The following is a 20,277-nucleotide window of genomic DNA, read 5'->3' on the forward strand; positions in this document are numbered from 1 at the left end:
ATTATTTTTGCCATAACAACAAATGTGGCCTCTGTCACATCTATTTTGTTTCTATTATCTGGATTTTATGCTGCTGTATACATGGGGAAATAAAATCTAAATGTAATTTGTTTTTGCTACAATTAGAAAATACCAGGGAAATCCTTCAGTTAAAACCATTTATTGTTTGTGAAAACAAACTAAAAGCAACACAATTTACAATAAAGGAAAAGGGGGAATTCAACAGTTACGAGGACATTTTACTTGTAAAATTTAATGAAGAGTGTAACAATAAAAAAAAAAAATTTAAAAAGCTGATATGGAAAAAATTGCAGCAACAGTGAACAGTGTTAATCTCACAGTTGAGAGGGGCATCAAAGACGTTCAAAAAAGATATAAAAACATGGTACAAGACGCAAAGAAAGAAATGTTCTCCCCTTTTTTGTTGAGTGCTACTAGTCAGTTGGTGTCACTGATTGTTACCATGGTAACGTGGGTCTTAGGCCTGAGTTAGCCTGGGGGTAAGGTGTCTAATTTTTTTAGTTTAAAATTAGTCAGTCTTTATTTTTGTGAAACAGTGTAACTTTCATTAGACTAATCTATGAGCAAAATTAAGACTGGCCTAACACTACAGACCAGTCTAAAATACCTTTGTGAAACCGGCCCCTGATGCCAGTGGCAAAGTTCTGTTTAGCAAGCTGTTTTAGACCATACTTGGCACTAATTGCAGTATAGCCTAACAGCCCAAACGCACTGAAAGCATCTGACACGCACATTTTGAAGTACACCTATTATTTAAGCATTATGAGGTGCGTCAAACTGTCTTGACGCACCTCATAATGCTTTTGGTGACATAAAATTGCATTATGTCATAACGCAATTTTGACAGCTTGCTAAACGGAACTTTTTCGATCGATTTTAATGAAAAATGAATGAGAAAAAACTATTGATGATTTGAACTAATAATGCACATTTATTTTGGGGGGTCTAAAGCCCCCTAAAATAGGCGTAGCGAAGCATCAAATGACGCGCGTCAATTATCGCCTTGATAGATTGTGCAGTTCAACAGCCACACTTTAAGAACCGAGTGTGTTGAGTCATACCTCTCGTGGTACCTACGTTTCCCGAAGACAATTGAGGAATTGAGGAAGGCCCTCAGCCTTCTTTGTTATACTGTCACTCATGATTCCACGCCCCTCTCTGTTTATGCTACGACTCAAAAGAATTCCAGAACTGAATCTAAATTATATTTAACCTGAGAAACCTTTTCCTACACTTATTTTTAGTTTGAATACATTGTTGTATTTTCCAGTTCAAGATCAAAACTTGAACTTTCAGTTTCAAATTTTAGTTTTTCAGTTACAATTTATTTTTTCAAATTATCAAACTTATTGGCCCAGATTTAGCACCATACATTACCGCCACCCACTATGTTGGAGTGTGAACTAGAGTTATCTACCCCTTTAAACAAAATCAGAGAAAAGGAAAACAAAACAACAAACAAACAAAAAAAAATAAAATATATTTCCTGAGTACTAAATTCTGTTGATCAATCCAGTTTGTTTTCCTGATTTCTCTCTTTAATAATTCTTACTCTTGAGAATACTTATTGCAGTCCAAAATGACATGTTCCACTGATTCCTCTATTTGACATAGGTCACATAGTCCTGAGGGATGGTTGTTTATTAATTGCAGTGTTCTCTTTAGTCTGGTGTGTGAGTGGAGCTGCTGCTTCTTCTTCTTCTTCTTCTTCTTCTTCTTCTTCTTCTTCTTCTTCTTCTTCTTCTTCTTCTTCTTCCCCCATTACTGCCTCCTATTGGGTTCATCCAACATTATATTCCGATGTCAATATAGTCTCCTAATTAATCCAGTTTCCCTCAAGAAACTGAATACTAACGTCCTACCCCGCTCCGTATCCACACATTCAATCACATCCTTAATCCTTGCCTCCACTCTCTCAAGCCTCTGTAGATCTGTCATCATTCTTCTTCTCTCCTCATAATTCCTGCATGAAATCATGACATGCTCCACTGTCTCCCTCTACACCAATCACAATGGCCAGTTGGGTGTTTTCCAATAATGAATAGTGTGCTGTTCAGATTGCTATGACCAATTCTTAACCTGCTTATGATTACTTGTTCTTTTCTTTTACTTCCACTATTTCTTTCCAGTCCTACTTTATTCTGTATTCCATACAAGTGTCTTCCTTTTGTTGTACTCTCCCAATACTGTTGCCATTGCCTGATTATTTCCTTCCACACTACGCTTTTCCCTTCTGATTTTGACAATTTAACATTAACATCCACCACTATTCTCTTGACCACCTCCTTTGCTAGCTTGTCCGCCTTTTCATTTCCCAGAATCCCAACATGAGCTGGTACCCACAGGAATTGTCTTTTCCCTGACTGACTAACCTGGAATTGGTTAACAACAATTCATAGATTAAATCTTGATGATTTTTGCCTTCTCCTGTTTTGATGCTTGTAAGTGCTGATACTGAGTCACTACAGATGAGAATTTTGTTTGCCCTCACTCCTTCCACCCACTCCAATGCTAAAAGCATTGCAATTAACTCAACTGCATAAACTGTCGCGCAAATCCGAGAGCGGCGACGTCACATTGCGTGCGCTGCACCATGCTGTGCGCTGGACTCCGCATAAAGAGGTTGTTTACAAGGCAGGAAGAAGGACCTTCTTCTTTTTAAAACCGAGCTACCTTCAGAAGTGTTAAACTGAGACTTCGCAGCGGCGACGGCACATTCATTATCCTGCCGCCTGTAGCGCTCACGGATCAGCGGACTATGCTGGCGGGCCCTTAGCTCTCAGGGAAATAATGCGGCCAGTTTCTCTGTCCTGTGTCTGGTCACTACCATGGGCCCCTACGTGGTCGCCGTCGCCCTCTGGTCTCCTCCCTTACTTGAGACAACTTAAGAGCACTGAGGTCATGCAAACGCGGGAAGGGGAGAGGGGTGGAGGAGGGCCCTCTTATATGATTCTAGCCACTTGGCCTAACTTGGGCTCCTGCGAGCCCACAAACCTGCCCTGGTCTCTCCGACTTGGGAACCCTGAAGGGATGTTGCTCCCCTAAACCTATTTGAATCCTAACAGCTATAAGGATTCACCAGACGCAACCACCTGGGTCGGCCTGGGGAGAGGTCCTTTTACACAAGCTCCCTACCCTATAGTGTGAGGTGTGTGAGTGAAACTAACAGTCAGTGGTGTTGCCGTAGTGTGGATGCGCTGGAGCTTACCTCTCGGGGGCCAAGGGGTGGCCTTCTAGGAGAGTCTCCGGCCTCGGTTGCTTTGTGTTCTCTCTCAGAGGAAAAAAGGTATCACACTGGAGCTTTTAAGATTTTATGTGGTTTTTATTCAATCGGTTCAAATGTTATAAAATGTCAATATATAAAAAATGTAAAAAAGGAAAAAAGAAGAAAAAGAAACTGGTTTGGTTTGGTTTCACATGCCTTTCTTTTCCAGGCCTATTTAGCCAGAGTGGGTTTTATTAAGAAATTTTGGACTTATCAATTTAGTCTCTCAGAATCTATCTATGTCTAACTTTGTTAACTGGCTGACATTGACCGTTTACAAACTCTCGATCTCCGGTGTTCTAAAGTTACCACCAGGCACTGATTATCTGCTCACAGCCAACTTTCACCAGTTTTACAAAAAGCTGCAAAAATGCATCAAAAATTGAAGTCTATCACTATCTCTGCTCTGAAGCTTTTTAGTAACAGAACTTTTTAGTTCTGTGGTGTGTGGCTCTGAAAGGAGAGCCCGCAGACAGAAAGCGCTGTTTATATACTCTCCTTCGCAAAACCACGACAGAGGTTGCACGTGCCACGGCACGCATCTAACCTAGCCAGACATAACCAGTGTCTTAGTTCACCAAAAGGTCATGTCACCTAACATGAACTCGCACACAGCTGCACCTGCAGGTGCAAAGAGTAAACTTAAGTTCAAGTCACCCGAAATGAACCTGTGCACAGCTGCACTCACAGGTGCAAAAGGGAGCCCCCCCCCCCCCCCCTTTTTTTTCTTCAACAACAAGACTGTAACAAAGATGGCGGATACATTTGACGTCAAAACCAACACAACCCATATCTGATATGCAACGTGGTAATAACACCTAGTTACACAACTCCTGATGGTAATGATGGGTATTTTCCAAGAATTACAATCTCAACAAAAAATAAAAAATCAAGAGCAAATGGTTGCATGTCAACTGATATAGGTATTACTTGATTAAATCCAAAAATTAAAGAAAAACAAAGGTCACATTGTCAGTGTGATAACTAATACAAGTAGGAAAATATAAAATGTGATTATTATTGTAAGTAGGAAAATAAAAGATGTGATGATTAATATCAGTAGAATAATAAAAAATTCAATATATGTATAAATGTGTATTCACATGTATTGTGATTTTGTGTGAACAGGTAAGGGAGGGGTGAGTGGGTGGATGTGAAAGCAAATGAGGGTGAGCGGAGGAGTGTGTGTGTGTGTGTGTGTGTGTGTGTGTGTGTGTGTGTGTAAATGTGATGTTGAAAGTAAAAAGTAACTTACGAAATAACATATTAAAAAGATGTAATATAAGGATACCTGATTCATCAAATCAATCAAACCTTGATTACATTGCTTCGCCCTGCTGAACAGTCTATCATCCTAAACAAGATGATAACTAAAAGATGGTTTCTGACAATACATTGTCGGCACACTTGTGGAGGCAGCTCCTTTAGTTTTTTTTTCAGTTCATTGTTCTGTCACCCAAATTTATGCCTATTTATGGTGAATGGATATCACGTCTCCTTTCTCCATCATAAGGTCATACCAGCATTCAGCCAGTGGGTAGGCATAGAATCAACAAATAGTTACAACAATAATTACACACTTTTTCGCCTCTCTTAACAACCAAAAGAGCTCTATTTTATTTGGGGGTATTTTCAATTGCAATAGAAACATTTTTGTGAATGGTGTGTTGCAGAGATTGTGCAATAAACCTGCCAGCTGTTCTGTTTTAAAAGCAAAGTCTCCTTGTGAGTCTACCATACTGCTCAGAGCCTAGGTAAGTGAGGTATTGCTTTCCTTTCCAATTCAAAATAGAGGTGCTACAATGAGAACCATCATCATCGTCGAGCTTCAGAGGTTAAATTCAGCGACTTTTCCCTGTAAGAAATAAATGACAGTAAATATAAGAACCATCATCATCTGTAACTGCTCTGTTTCACTGTCACAGAGACCTTCAGTGGGGAAATCCTCAGTGGGAGTTTATCTCCAGTGTCAATGTATGGAAACAATCTGTCAGTGAAAGTGTGTGTGATGATGTGTATGTGTGTGTTAGTATCAAGATCAGAGAACGACAGATTTCCTCTGTCCCAGTCCAGATTCACTCTGATCCTCTGGAGCTTCTTCTTCACTGAGAGATAAGTGAGGGGAGCTGGTGGTGACCATACTGAGTATTTATCATGACAGAACCTTATTCTCCATAATCCAGACTGTATGATTCCCTTCCTCTGGACAGACTCTGATAACACACCCAGTCTCCAGGTTGTATTGTCTCCAACCTCGACATCCCAGCTGTGAGTCCCTGAGTTAAAGCCCTCAGAGCCCAGAACACAGCAGAAGTGATCAAACCTCTCTGGATTATCAGGAAGCTGCTGTCGCGCTACTCGTCTCACACTGGTCAGATCTCCGGACAGGATGAGTCCTGGACCAGCAGTGTTTGGATCCAGAATGACAGGAGTGTAGGAGACCATCTCCTTCATGTTGTTCCAGATGTTGAAGGCCAGGTTGCCCAGGTGTTTGGCCTGGTCTATCAGAGCTCCTGAGAGCAGCTGTGGATCATCCAGCAGGGGGCAGCGCTGGACTCTTTCCACTGCAGCCTTGTAGTTGTGCAGGAATGAGACGTCTTCAGCTCTCAGCTCCTCCTCTGTGGCTCTGACTGTGTGTGAAAGAGCTGCTATCTCTCTGCTCAGTGCCTCCATCTTCTCCTTCATCATCTGCCTCTTCTGCTCCTCTTCCTCCCTCAGAGCAGCCATCCTGACCTCCTCTTCCTCTTCTAGAAACTGGTGAAGCTTCTTAAACTGCTCCTTAATTTGCCTCTCGGTGTGTCGGGCCTGGACCTTAATGTGTTCTGCTGTTTGATCAAACTTCACTTTAACTTTTTCACAAACCTTTAACTTCTCCTTTAAGGGCTTCAGAGTTTCTTCAAGTTCCTTCTTGTGTTGTCGTGCAGCTTCATCGATGGGTCTGAATCTGTGGTTGGTGTGTTTTTCTGAATCTCTGCAGATGCGACACACTGGCTGCTGATGGTCCAGACAGAAGAGTTTGAGTTTCTCAGAGTGCAGACTGCAGAGAGCCTCTGAAGCTCTCTGATCTCTGTCCTGTAAGAAGGACTCACACAGGTTCTTTAACACCAGGTTACGAGGTGGTTGATCCTTTGAAGATCTTCTCTTACAAACTGGACACTCACGTGTTTGTTTCTCTCTCCACCAGCTCTTCAGACAGTCTTTACAGAAGCTGTGGCTACATGACAGAAGAACAGGGTCTCTAAAGACGTCCTGACAGACTGGACAGCAGAGATCCTCCTCTGATCTGGAAGACATTTTGTCTCCGAGTGAAGCTGAAAACACAGAAGATAGTTAGTACAGTCAGTCATGGCTCCCCTCCCTCCTCTACTAACTTCACTGACATTTACTTTCACTTTGACTCCAGTTTCTAGTCAAACTCACATTCAGTATGTGGAGAGTCAGCAGGTTGAAGCAGCAGAGTTCTAGTTTTCCACTTTTCTCTCCTGTAGATGTTCTCATTCAGAGGAAGTTGTTAGTTTGGTCTGACGGTGAATCTGATCGTCTGTTTTTCAGTCTGTGTGTCTCTTTAGAGACGAAGAATAAACTGTTTCCTGCTTTGTCTCAGGTGAGTCAGCTGAGGGGTGGAGCTTTGTTGACTAACAGGTTTTATCTGATTTTATCTGTACATTACAGAACATCATGACCTTTATAAAGCTTAGAAAATAAACTGTCATTCAGAGGGGCGGTGGTTCTGTTGTGATGGAGCTTTTATTGTGCAGTAACTTAAGGTTTACATAGTGGTGTAAGCAGAAATTATTTACAATTTGGGTGGTCCATCTTTTCCCAGAAAAACTGACTTATGAAACGTTAGAAGAAGAAAAAAGAACAAACACAAACTGAAAAACAAGCAACCAGTTTACTTTGCAACATTTTGCATCACAAAGTCAATAACAGTAAAACACTGTCTATCCAACATGCTCAACCAACAGAGCATCAGACTATAAAGGCTGAACACAACACTATAGACAAAAAGCGTCTTTCATAGCTTGTCCAGCCTAAAATATAGTATATATGCACCGACAAGACCAGCTGCTCATCAGCTCTACAGCACGCAGCTGTTAATTAACAACTGTATTTATTTTTAGGGCATAAGTTGAGGGGAGGACCACTGTATAAGCCTCTTGAACTCTTCTGTTACATCTGTTATGTTCCTATCCGGATTTTATGCTGCCGTATAAATGGGGAAATAAAATCTAAATGTAGTGTTTTGGGGTTTTTTTGCTAGAATTAGAAAATACGAGGGAAATCCTTTAGTTAAAACCATTTATTGTTTGTGAAAATAAACTAAAAGCAACACAATTTACAACAAAGAAAAAAGGGGCTGCAGGTGGAGCCAAATCAAAGAACTACTTAAAAAATTAACAGTAACTTCTACTTCCAACACAAATACCAGTTTGTGACCTAAGTGGAGACATCAGGTTGAATCCATCACATGCACTAGTATAATACATATAAGTATAAGTCGAATCATTTTATGTTTTACCAAAACAGGAACAAGTGAAACAACATGAACATATTTTGGAATAATGAGACAGCAGGAGGACAGAAGCTTCAGAGGTTAAACTCAGTGACTTTTCCCTTTAAGAAATAAATGAGAGTAATTAAAAGAACCATCCTCTTCGTCTGTAACTGCTCTGTTCCACTGTCACAGAGACCTTCAGTGGGGAAATCTTCAGTGGGAGTTTATCCACATTGCAAATGAATGGAAACAATCTGTCAGTGAAAGTGTGTGTGAAGGTGTGTATGTGTGTGTTAGTATCAGGATCAGAGAACGACAGATTTCCTCTGTCCCAGTCCAGATTCACTCTGATCCTCTGGAGCTTCTTCTTTACTGAGAGATCAGTGTGGAGACCTGGTGGTGAACATGCTGAGTATTTATCATTATAAAACCTTATTCTCCATAATCCAGACTGTAGGCTTCCCTTCCTCTGGACAGACTCTGATAACACACCCAGTATCCACTCTGTACTGTCTCCAACCTCGACATCCCAGCTGTGAGTCCCTGAGTTAAAGCCCTCAGAGCCCAGAACACAGCAGAAGTGATCAAACCTCTCTGGATTATCAGGAAGCTGCTGTATCTCTCCTAGTCTCACACTGGTCAGATCTTCAGACAGGATGAGTTCTGGATTTGCAGTGTTTGGATCCAGAATGACAGGAGTGTAGGAGACCATCTCCTTCATGTTGTTCCAGATGTTGAAGGCCAGGTTGCCCAGGTGTTTGGCCTGGTCTATCAGAGCTCCTGAGAGCAGCTGTAGATCATCCAGCAGGAGGCAGCGCTGGACTCTTTCCACTGCAGCCTTGTAGTTGTGCAGGAATGAAACGTCTTCAGCTCTCAGCTCCTCCTCTGTGGCTCTGACTGTGTGTGAAAGAGCTGCTATCTCTCTGCTCAGAGCCTCCATCTTCTCCTTCATCATCTGACTCTTCTGCTCCTCTTCCTCCCTCAGAGCAGCCATCCTGGCCTCCTCTTCCTCTTGTAGAAACTGGTGAAGCTTCTTAAACTGCTCCTTAATCTGTCTCTCTGTGTGTCGGGCCTGGACCTTAATGTGTTCTGCTGTTTGATCAAACTTCACTTTAACTTCTTCACAAACCTTTAACTTCTCCTTTAAGGACATCAGATTTTCTTCAAGTTCCTTCTTGTGTTGTCGTGCAGCTTCATCGATGGGTCTGAATCTGTGGTTGGTGTGTTTTTCTGAATCTCTGCAGATGTGACACACTGGCTGCTGATGGTCCAGACAGAAGAGTTTGAGTTTCTCAGAGTGCAGACTGCAGAGAGCCTCTGAAGCTCTCTGATCTCTGTCCTGTAAGAAGGACTCACACAGGTTCTTTAACACCAGGTTACAGGGTGGTTGATCCTTTGAAGATCTTCTCTTACAAACTGGGCACTCACGTGTTGATTTCTCTCTCCACCAGCTCTTCAGACAGTCTTTACAGATGCTGTGGCTACATGACAGAACAACAGGATCTCTAAAGATGTCATGACAGACCGGACAGCAGAGATCCTCCTCTGATCTGGAAGACATTTTGTCTCCGAGTGAAGCTGAAAACACAGCAGACAGTTAGTACAGTCAGTCATGGCTCCCCTCCCTCCTCTACTAACTTCACTGACATTTACTTTTACTTTGACTCCAGTTTTTAGTCAAACTCACATTCAGTGTGTGGAGAGTCAGCAGGTTGAAACAGCAGAGTTCTAGTTTTCCACTTTTCTCTCCTGTAGCTGTACTCACTCAGAGGAAGTTGTTAGTTTGGTCTGAAGGTGAATCTGATCGTCTGTTTTTCAGTCTGTGTGTCTCTTCAGAGACGAAGAACAAACTGTTTCCTGCTTTGTCTCACGTGAGTCAGGTGAGGGTTGGAGCTTTCTCAGACCTCCTCTAATAAATGCTGTTACTTCACATGTAACACAGAGTGTGTTTCATTCCAAAGTTCAAAAATACACCTACCAACACCTCTAAAGATTAATGACTAACATCAATTTGTCTGATTTTATCTGTACAGTATAGAACATCATGACATTTATGAAGCTCAGAAAATAATCTGTCATTCAGAGGATCAGTAGTTCTGTTGTGATGGAGCTTTTATTGTGTAGGAACTTTAGGTTCACATAGCAGTGGTGTAGGCAGAAACTGTATTTTGGGTGGGCCATCTTTTCCCAGAAAAAATGATTTATGAAAAGTTAGAAGAAGAAAAAAGAATAAAAACAAACTGAAAAATGAGCGACCAGGTTACTTTGCAATGTTCTGCATCACAAAGTAAAACACTGTCTATCCAACAAGCTCAACCAACAGAGCATCACACTATAAAGGCTGAACACAACACTATAGACAAAAAGTGTCTTTTACAGCCTCTCCAGGCTAAAATACAGTATATATGCACCGGTAAGACCAGCTGCTCCTCAGCTCTACAGCACGCAGCTGTTAATTAACCTTTTTATTAATTTTTGGGGCATAAGTTTAGGGGAGGACCACTGTATAAGCCTCTTTAGCTCTTCTGTCACATCTGTTTCGTTTCTATTACGTGTTTTTTATGCTGCTGTGTATATGGGGAAATAACAAAATGTAAATGTAATGTTTTTTTTACTACAATTTAAAAAAAAAAAAAAACAGGGAAATCCTTCAGTTAAATCTATTCATTGTTTGTGAAAATAAACTAAAAGCAACACAATTTACAACAAATGAAAAAGGGGCTGCAGGTGGAGCCAAATCAAAGAACTACTTAAAAAATTAACAGTAACTTCTACTTCCAACACAAATACCAGTTTGTGACCTAAGTGGAGACATCAGGTTGAATCCATCAAGTGCACTAGTATAACACATTATTATAGTATTACTAGTATAGTACATTAGTAATAACATTAGCTGCAATAACACCTGGAGTTCATTTTAATATGTTTACATAACCTCTGCTTTATATTCAGTCCAGATCAGGCCATGAAACCCTCCTGCAGTTTGTGGTTCAATGTCTCCATCTAGTGGCCGAACATTTGAACAGCTGTTATCTCAAACCTGTGGGACAACTACAAACCAGTGATACCAAATTCCCAAATTACAATGATTTTAAAACAGGGCTGTAGATACCATTGATCATACTGAGATAATGTCCTCTGTATTTTATTTTACTGTAATCGTGTGTGTGTGTGTGTGTGTGTACCGTTATACAAGTGCAGCTGGGAATATTGTCAGTTAGGAGTACTCTGTGTATTATAAGTAAGGGATACCCTGGTATATTAAAGGAAAGGGTATCATGGACTATTATAAGTAAGGGGTATGATGGAACATTGTAGGAAAGGGGTAAGACAGGAAATGGCTATTTTAAGAGCGACTTGATCCATTTTATACATACGATTATTGATCCATCATTATAGATAATGTTGGGACTCAGTAGGAGCAGTTTGATTATTAGTAATAATTAATAATTACCAAAGATCATTATTAATTATTAAAAATAAATAAAGTTATAAATGTAAATCAATAACTATGGGGCATTACCCTGATGTCAGGGACCAATAACCAAAACAGTGAAGTCAGTCTCAAAAGGGGTGTTCACTTTAAGAATGTCAATATCTGAGAGACACCGACATTTATAAAGATATCAAGAAGAACAGTGAAGGTTCGAGTCTAAGCTCTGACTCTCTCAATCAGCCACTTTTCACAATAAATGAGCACAATAATCACAGAAGACTTCTCTTTAAAGATATAACAGTGTTTATTAAACAATGGCAAAGTTAACAAAGTTAGCTGATGCTTTGACCAATAAATCACTATCTTAAAATCTAATTTTACCTAAGCAACAACAGCTATATACAGTGAAAATGCATGCAAGCGGGAGCGTGCGTGTGTTCTGTCGTCTTGCGCGAGCCTCCCTCACTCTAAATCTGGCAAAATGTGAGTTTGAGAAGGGCACCTTGAGATACCTATGCAGGCAAGTCGGTCAGGGTCAGGTTCATCCCATTGAGGCAAAAGTTAGCACTATAACTGAGTTCCCTGTTCCCACCATCAGGCGTGCCCTTTGGGTGACAGGCTACTACAGAAGTTTCTGTAGGAACTTCTCCACAGTGGTTCATCCCCTGACTAGTCTCACTGGCCCTAAAGCAGAGTATAGGTGGACCCCAGAGTGCCAACACGCTTTTGAGAGTGTGAAAGCCCTCCTGTGCCACGCTCCTGTACTCACTGCCCCTAATTTCTCCCAGCCTTTTAAGTTAGAGGTTGATGCCAGCGCTGTAGGTGCCGGGGCTGTGTTAATGCAGGAGGATGCTGATGGGATAGAGCATCCCATCAGTTACTTCTCCCACAAGTTCAACAAGCATCAGTTCAAGCACATTGCCATGAGAAGGAGACACTAGCCCCACTGTGGTCTCTGCAACACTTTGAGGTATACATTGGTTCCTGCAGTTTGTCCCTGGTAGTGTATACTGATCACAATCCTATGGTGTTCGTGTCGCACACGCACAATCACAACCCCCCCCCCCTTTTCCTTACTACAAGTGCTTGCTCATGGGGGAATTGTTGGGTCTCTCTTTAAATTAAAGAGTACCATCTAGACCTGCTCTATGTGAAACGTGCCCTTAGATTACTTTTGTTGTGATTTGGCACTATATAAATAAAATTGAATAGAATTGAATTGAATTGAATTTTTTGCAGAATAAGTTGTGGGGAGGTCTGTTGCATAAACCTCTTGAGCTCTTCTGTCACATCTGTTTTGTTTCTATTATCTGGATTTTATGCTGCTGTATATATGGGGAAATAACTAAATCTAAATGCAATAAATAAAAAATACCAGTGAAATCCTTCAGCTAAAACCATTTATTGTTTGTGAAAACAAACAGTAACTTCTTCTTCCAACACAAATACCAGTTTGTGGCCAAAGTGGAGACATCATGTTGAATCCATCAAGTGCACTAGTATAATACATTATTATAGTATTACTAGTATAGTACATTAGTAATAACATTAGCTGCAGTAACACCTGGAGTTCATTTTACCATGTTTACATAAACCCTGCTTTATATTCAGTCCAGATCAGACCATGAAACCCTCCTGCAGTTTGTGGTTCAATGTCTCCATCTAGTGGCCGAACATTTGAACAGCTGTTATCTCAAACCTCTGGGACAACTACAAACCAGTGATACCAAATTCACAAATTACAATGATTTTAAAACAGGGCTGTAGATACCATTGATCATACTGAGGTAATGTCCTCTGTATTTTATTTTACTGTAATCATGTGTGTGTGTGTGTGTGTGTGTGTGTGTGTGTGCTATTACACAAGTGCAGCTGGGAATACTGTCAGTTAGGGGTACCCTGTATATTATAAGTAAGGGATACCCTGGAATATTAAAGGAATGGAGTATCATGGACTATTATAAGTAAGGGGTATGATGGAATATCGTATGAAAGGACTATTTTAATTTAGAAAAATATAGACAGCAGGAGATTTGTGTGATTTGAAGGCTTCCTGTGGATACAATTTACTAACAGAAACAGAGAGAAAAGAGACAAATAATTAAAAACAGATGGGTCCTGTAGAGTCTGTGTGTATTGTTACATATGATTAAAAGGAGGTCAGAACTAAAACATGATGACAATAAATCTGAACACATTTCCTGCTTCACTTTTTATTGGTTTCCACACAAAGTTTTCCAGTTAAAAAGAATCACAGCAGGTTACAGGTTACATGAACATCCAGCAAACATCAGGAATCATTTACATTTTCTACATTTAGCAGGTTTTCTTATTCAGAGAGAAACAGCAGAGAAAACTTCAGCTCTTAAATCACCAACATGAACCCAAACTCACATGTCCGCATTAAAACTTACATGTCCACCTTGAATAAAACTCCTCCTCTGATTAAATGACAGAATTCAAACTGATGAAAACTCAATAAAAACACTTTTACAGATAGAATTATTTTGACTTCATCACATCAAATTAAAACCTTAACAAATATTTCAAATTATTTCATATACAGTTTTACATACAATATATTAATTAAACAGTTAATTACATTTAATGTTTGTAAATTTTATCATTTGAACTGGAATTTAAAATAAAGTTCAACATGCAGTAATTGATTCTTGGCTGCTGGTCTTCATGGCTCCACACAAAGTCAACATCAGAAAACATTAACAACCATTTAAAATGACACAGTATCAATAAAAAACTAAAGGCTGAAGAGACCAAATATAAAGATCAGAAAATAAGTTGAATCATTTTATGTTTGACAAAAACAGCAACAAGTGAAACAACATGAACATATTTTGGAATAATGAGACAGCAGGAGGACAGAAGCTTCAGAGGTTAAATTCAGCGACTTTTCCCTTTAAGAAATAAATGACAATAATTAAAAGAACCATCCTCTTCGTCTGTAACTGATCTGTTCTACTGCCACAGAGACCTTCAGTGGGGAAATCTTCAGTGGGAGTTTATCCCCAGTGCTAATGAATGGAAACAGTCTGTCAGTGAAAGTATGTGTGAAGGTGTGTATGTGTGTGTTAGTATCAGGATCAGAGAACAACAGATTTCCGCTGTTCCAGTCCAGATTCACTCTGATCCTCTGAAACTTCTTCTTCACTGGGAGAGAAGTGGGGGGAGCTGGTGGTGACAATGCTGAGTATTCACCTTCATCAAACCATATTGTCCATAATCCGGACAGTGTGCTTCCCTTCCTCTGGACAGACTCTGATAACACACCCAGTCTCCAGTATGTATTATTGTCTCCAACCTCGACATCCCAGCTGTGAGTCCCTGAGTTAAAGCCCTCAGAGCCCAGGACAGAGCAGAAGTCATCAAACCTCTCTGGATTATCAGGAAGCTGCTGTATCTCTCCTTCTCTCACACTGGTCAGATCTTCAGACAGGATGAGTCCTGGACCAGCAGTGTTTGGATCCAGAATGACAGGAGTGTAGGAGACCATCTCCTTCATGTTGTTCCAGATGTTGAAGGTCAGGTTGCCCAGGTGTTTGGCCTGGTCTATCAGAGCTCCTGAGAGCAGCTGTGGATCATCCAGCAGGAGGCAGCGCTGGACTCTTTCCACTGCAGCCTTGTAGTTGTGCAGGAATGAGACGTCTTCAGCTCTCAGCTCCTCCTCTGTGTCTCTGACTGTGTGTGAAAGAGCTGCTATATCTCTGCTCAGAGCCTCCATCTTCTCCTTCATCATCTGACTCTTCTGCTCCTCTTCCTCCCTCAGAGCAGCCATCCTGGCCTCCTCTTCCTCTTGTAGAAACTGGTGAAGCTTCTTAAACTGCTCCTTAGTCTGCTTCTCTGTGAGTCGGGCCTGAACCTTAATGTGTTCTGCTGTTTGATCAAACTTCACTTTAACTTGTTCACAAACCTTTAACTTCTCCTCTAAGGACATCAGAGTTTCCTCAAGTATCTTCTTGTGTTGTCGTGCAGCTTCACTGATGGGTCTGAATCTGTGATTGGTGTGTTTTTCTGAATCTCTGCAGACGAGACACACTGGCTGCTGATGGTCCAGACAGAAGAGTTTGAATTTCTCAGAGTGCAGACTGCAGAGAACCTCTGACGCTCTCTGATCTCTGTCCTGTAAGAAGGACTCACACAGCTTCTTTAACACCAGGTTACAAGGTGGTTTTGACTTTGAAGATCTTCTCTTACAAACTGGACACTCACGTGTTTGTTTCTCTCTCCACCAGCTCTTCAGACAGTCTTTACAGATGCTGTGGCTACATGACAGAACAACAGGATCTCTAAAGACGTCATGACAGACCGGACAGCAGAGATCCTCCTCTGATCTGGAAGACATTTTGACTCCGAGTGAAGCTGAAAACACAACAGACAGAAAATACAGTCAGTCATGGCTCCCCTCCCTCCTCTACTAACTTCACTGACATTTACTTTCCCCAGTTTTTAGTCAAACTCACATTCAGTGTGTGGAGAGTCAGCAGGTTGAAGCAGCAGTGTTCTAGTTTTCCACTTTTCTCTCCTGTAGCTGTACTCACTCAGAGGAAGTTGTTAGTTTGGTCTGAAGGTGAATCTGATCGTCTGTTTTTCAGTCTGTGTGTCTCTTTAGAGATGAAGAATAAACTGTTTCCTGCTTTGTCTCAGGTGAGTCAGGTGAGGGGTGGAGCTTTGTCAACTAACAGGTTTTACCTGATTTTATCTACAGCACAGAATATCATGACCTTTATGAAGTTTAGAAAATAAACATAGTCATTTAGAGGATCAGTGGTTCTGTTGTGATGGAGCTTTTATTGTGCAGGAACTTAAGGTTCACATAGCAGTGGTGTAGGCAGAGATTGTATTTTGGATGGGCCATCTTTTCTCAGAAAAATTGATCAATGAAAAGTTAGAAGAAGAAAAAAGAACAAACACAAACTGAAAAACAAGCAACCAATTTACTTTGCAACGTTCTGCATCACAAAAGCAATAACAGTAAAACACTGTCTATCCAACATGCAATCAACAGAGCATCAGACTAAAAAGGCTTCACACAACAGTATAGACAAAAAGTGTCTTTTTCCAGACTAAAATACAGTATATACGCACTGGCAAGACCTGCGTACTAGTGTACTAGTATAATACATTATTATAGTATTATTAGTATAGTACATTAGTAATAACATTAGCTGCAATAACACCTGGAGGTCATTTTTACCATATTTACATAAACTCTGCTTCATATTCAGTCCAGATCAGGCCATGAAACCCTCCTGCAGTTTGTGGTTCTCCATCTAGTGGCCGAACATTTGAACAGCTGTTATCTCAAACCTCTGGGACAACTACAAACCAGTGATACCAAATTCCCAAATTACAATGATTTTAAAACAGGGCTGTAGATACTATTGATTACACTGAGGTAATGTCCTCTGTATTTTATTTTACTGTAATCGTGTGTGTTTGTGTGTGTGTGTGTGTGTGTGTGTGTGTGCGTGTGTACTGTTATACAAGTGCAGCTGGGAATACTGTCAGTTAGGGGTACCGTGGAATATTGCTTGTAAGGGGGACCCTGTGTGTTATAAGTAATACCCTGGTATATTAAAGGAAAGGGTATCATGGACTATTATAAGTAAGGAGTATGATGGAATGTTGTAGGGAAGGGGTAAGACAGGAAATGGCTATTTTAAGAGCGACTTGAGACCATTTTATACATATGATTATTGATCCATCATTATAGATACTATTGGGACTCAGTAGGAGCAGTTTGGTTATTAGAAATAATTAATAATTACCAAAGATCATTATTAATTATGAAAAATAAATAAAGTTATAAATATAAATCAGTAACTATGAGGCATCACCCTGATGTCAGGGACCAATAACCAAAACAGTGAAGTCAGTCTCAAAAGGGGTGTTCACTTTAAGAATGTCAATATCTGAGAGACACTGACATTTATAAAGATATAAAGAAGAACAGTGAAGGTTCGAGTCTAAGCTCTGACTCTCTCAATCAGCCACTTTTCACAATAAATGAGCACAATAATCACAGAAGACTTCTCTTTAAAGATATAACAGTGTTTATTAAACAATGGCAAAGTTAACAAAGTTAGCTGATGCTTTGACCAATATCATCATTTCACTATCCTAAAATCTAATTCTACCTAAGCAACAACAACAGCTACATACAGTGAAAACGCATGCAAGCGGGAGCGTGCGTGTGTGTGTGTATGAATATGGGAGTGTAGATGGGTATATGTGTGTCTCTGTGAGTGTGTGTGTGTGTATGAATATAGGAGTGTAGATGGGTATATGTGTGTCTCTGTGTGTGTGTGTGGGCAAGATGGCGACCATGATCTGGGAAGATGATGTCGCATGAGATTTAGGATGACTGATGTGATCTCGTGATATGACATCATGCGATCTTAAGGATGGCAGATATAATGAAGTGATGTGTCTGATGGTAGATAACGTGGGGCAGAGCAGCGCTGTGTTCCACGCTATGTGACCATCAGATGTGTAAGTGTGACAGGGAGAACCTGTACCTGTGTAGTAGGGGAACAGTGCTACTATCACCAGACGGCAGGAAGACCAAGATCTAGTCCTGGCCCCCCAACACAATTCGACTCAGACCTACACTGTGCTGTGGTGCTAAGAAGAGTAGAACTTCAGGCATTTTCAGTGTCACAGGGTTTACCTGACAGGGGTTATGGTCTAGTGTGTTACCTCTGTACCTGTACTCATGTGTAATATCACCTAAATGCTCCTCTTATTCCCTTCCCCGACAGTTGCAGGAATAAGTCGCCTCTACTTTGGAGAGTTGCCTCTATGAAATGATCAATAAACAGCTTGAGTTTAAACCACATCAATAGAGGGTTTATTCTAGTACTGGAACTAAAAAAATAAAAGAAAATACAATAATAATAATAAATAATATTACTGTGACTAACAGTAGCTTGGAAGCCATTCTCAATGAACCATGTTCAGGTCAAAATAAAAAATAAAATTAAAGTCAAATCAGTTTCACCCCTCACAGACTAACTCTCACCAGTGAGGTACAAATAATCTATTACCCCATAACAATATCACACAGCAGAGTTAAATATGTACCTTAAACGTGGGGACTGCAAACATCATGGCTCTGCCGTCCATGCTGCCACTGTCCTTGTCCACGCTGCACACTTCTTGGATTAAAATAAAAAAAACAGAACTGGAGCATGAAGAGACTATCCTAGACTACTCACTTACTCTTCTCTATCTATGAGGTGTGTGCCTCATCTAAGCAAGTGTGTCAAACAAAATATCACCTCTTCAACTGCGAAAAGCAGGCTGGGAGATGGAGTCTGTGAGAGCAGCATTTTGGCGCTGTTCTTAGGTTTCAGGGGTTAAAGGAAAAGGGAAGCCTCATGGTCAGGTTTCACAGTTTGTATGTAGGCCTGCCTTTGTCTGACCACATGGTCGAGGCCCAACATCCCCCCCGTTTGGTCGGAAGAGTGGGCCGCAGTCTTCAGAGCAACCCAAGGGTGAACTAGTCCACGCAGGAGGCGTGACCTGTGGGTTACACAGTCCATGTCCCTGAAACAAAGAGTCCTTAATCCCTGAGGAAAAGCTAGAGAGTCTGTACAGTTCAACAGTTCCTGAGTTTTGTAGAGGCTTGTCTGGGCAGTTATTGAGGCAATGTCTGGGCAGAGTTCTAACTACATCTAGGTACACAAGGTATTAACCAACACAATCCTTTGCTGCTCTTTGGTTATCAACAATAACAACACAAAATCAAGAAAAGAAAACAAAAGAAAAAGGAAAGGTGGTTAGGTTAATAGGCTCACTCAAAGAGGTTGGAGTTATCTAGTGGAATGCTGAATGTCAAGGAGGGAGTCCAGTCTGACCTGTGTGTGTTTGAATGTTCCTGTAAGTGATGTGTGAATCACTTACAGGTACATTAATTATTAATAACTAATCATTCAAAAATGATTAACTATTGATTATTATGCATAAATATTCCAAAAAAGGCTGATATATTGAGGGCCTCACACGGGGCACCATTATGTTGGTACTGAGTAGGAGGTGTTTGGTTTTTAATTTTTTAATAATTACAAATTATCTTTGGTAATTGTTAATTATTGCTAATGACCAAACAGCTCCTACTGAATCCCAACAATATGATTATTTTAATAAGTTAACAACATATAGACAGCAGGAAATTTGTGTGATTTGAAGGCTACCTGTGGAGACAATTTACTAACAGAAACAGAGAAAAGAGACAAATAGTTAAAAAACGTGATGGATAGAGTCTGTGTGAATTGTTACTTTTGATAAAATGAAGGTCAGAACTAAATGATGAAAGTAAATCTGAACATATTTCTTCCACACAAAGTTTTCCAGCTGAAGACTCACAGCAGGTTACAGGTTACATGAACATCAGCAAACATCAGCAATCATTTACATTTTCTACATTTAGCAGCTTTTCTTATTCTTATTCCTTATTTCTTTATCCTTATTTCTTATTTCAGAGATAAACAGCAGAGGAAACATCAGCTCTTAAATCTTGGTGATGAACCCAAGCTCACATGCCCACCTTAAATAAAAACCCCTCCTCTGATTAAATGACAGAATTCAACTGACAAAAACTGAATAAAAACATTTTACTTTTTATTTTGACTTCATCACATCAAATGAAAACCTTTACAAATATTTTGAATTATTTCATATAGAGTTTTACATACAGTATATTTAGTTAAACAATGAATTACATTTAATGTAACTCTACAATCTGAACTTGAATTTAAAATAAAGTTCATCATGCAGTTATTGATTCTTGGCTGCTGGTCTTCATGGCTCCTCACAAAGTCAACATCAGAAAACATTAAGAACCATTTAAAATGACACAGTATCAATAAAAAAAACTAAAGGCTGAAGAGACCAAATATAAAGACCAGAAAATAAGTCAAATCATTTTATGTTTGACAAAAACAGCAACAAGTGAAACAATATGAACATATTCTTCAACTTCAGAGGTTAAATTCAGTGACTTTTTCCTTTAAGAAATAAATGAGAGTAATTATAAGA

At 40.2% G+C, this 20,277-nt stretch overlaps 3 protein-coding genes across 3 annotated transcripts; all 3 read right to left on the minus strand.

Annotated features, from left to right (window-relative positions):
- Positions 1 to 5,179: 5,179 nt before the first annotated feature.
- On the minus strand, positions 5,180 to 6,681 carry LOC121892234 (zinc-binding protein A33-like). The gene has a single exon (XM_042405143.1). The coding sequence runs from the start codon at positions 6,578 to 6,580 to the stop codon at positions 5,180 to 5,182; it is 1,401 nt and encodes a 466-aa protein (XP_042261077.1). The 5' UTR covers positions 6,581 to 6,681.
- Positions 6,682 to 7,926: 1,245 nt separating this feature from the next.
- Positions 7,927 to 9,633, minus strand: LOC121892242 (nuclear factor 7, brain-like). Its single transcript, XM_042405153.1, has 2 exons — positions 9,472 to 9,633; positions 7,927 to 9,362 (listed from the first exon to the last, which is right to left on the minus strand). The coding sequence occupies exon 2, from the start codon at positions 9,343 to 9,345 to the stop codon at positions 7,927 to 7,929; it is 1,419 nt and encodes a 472-aa protein (XP_042261087.1). The 5' UTR covers positions 9,346 to 9,362; positions 9,472 to 9,633.
- Positions 9,634 to 14,158: 4,525 nt separating this feature from the next.
- LOC121892246 (nuclear factor 7, ovary-like) lies at positions 14,159 to 15,580 on the minus strand. The gene has a single exon (XM_042405167.1). The coding sequence runs from the start codon at positions 15,578 to 15,580 to the stop codon at positions 14,159 to 14,161; it is 1,422 nt and encodes a 473-aa protein (XP_042261101.1).
- Positions 15,581 to 20,277: the final 4,697 nt, after the last annotated feature.

Source organism: Thunnus maccoyii, chromosome 3 (assembly GCF_910596095.1).
Source record: "Thunnus maccoyii chromosome 3, fThuMac1.1, whole genome shotgun sequence".
Taxonomy (NCBI): Eukaryota; Metazoa; Chordata; class Actinopteri; order Scombriformes; family Scombridae; genus Thunnus; species Thunnus maccoyii.

Excerpts from the sequence above, each read along its gene's own strand:
- LOC121892234 (XM_042405143.1), bottom strand. The coding sequence starts at position 6,580 with ATGTCTTCCAGATCAGAGGAGGATCTCTGCTGTCCAGTCTGTCAGGAC.
- LOC121892242 (XM_042405153.1), bottom strand. The coding sequence starts at position 9,345 with ATGTCTTCCAGATCAGAGGAGGATCTCTGCTGTCCGGTCTGTCATGAC.
- LOC121892246 (XM_042405167.1), bottom strand. The coding sequence starts at position 15,580 with ATGTCTTCCAGATCAGAGGAGGATCTCTGCTGTCCGGTCTGTCATGAC.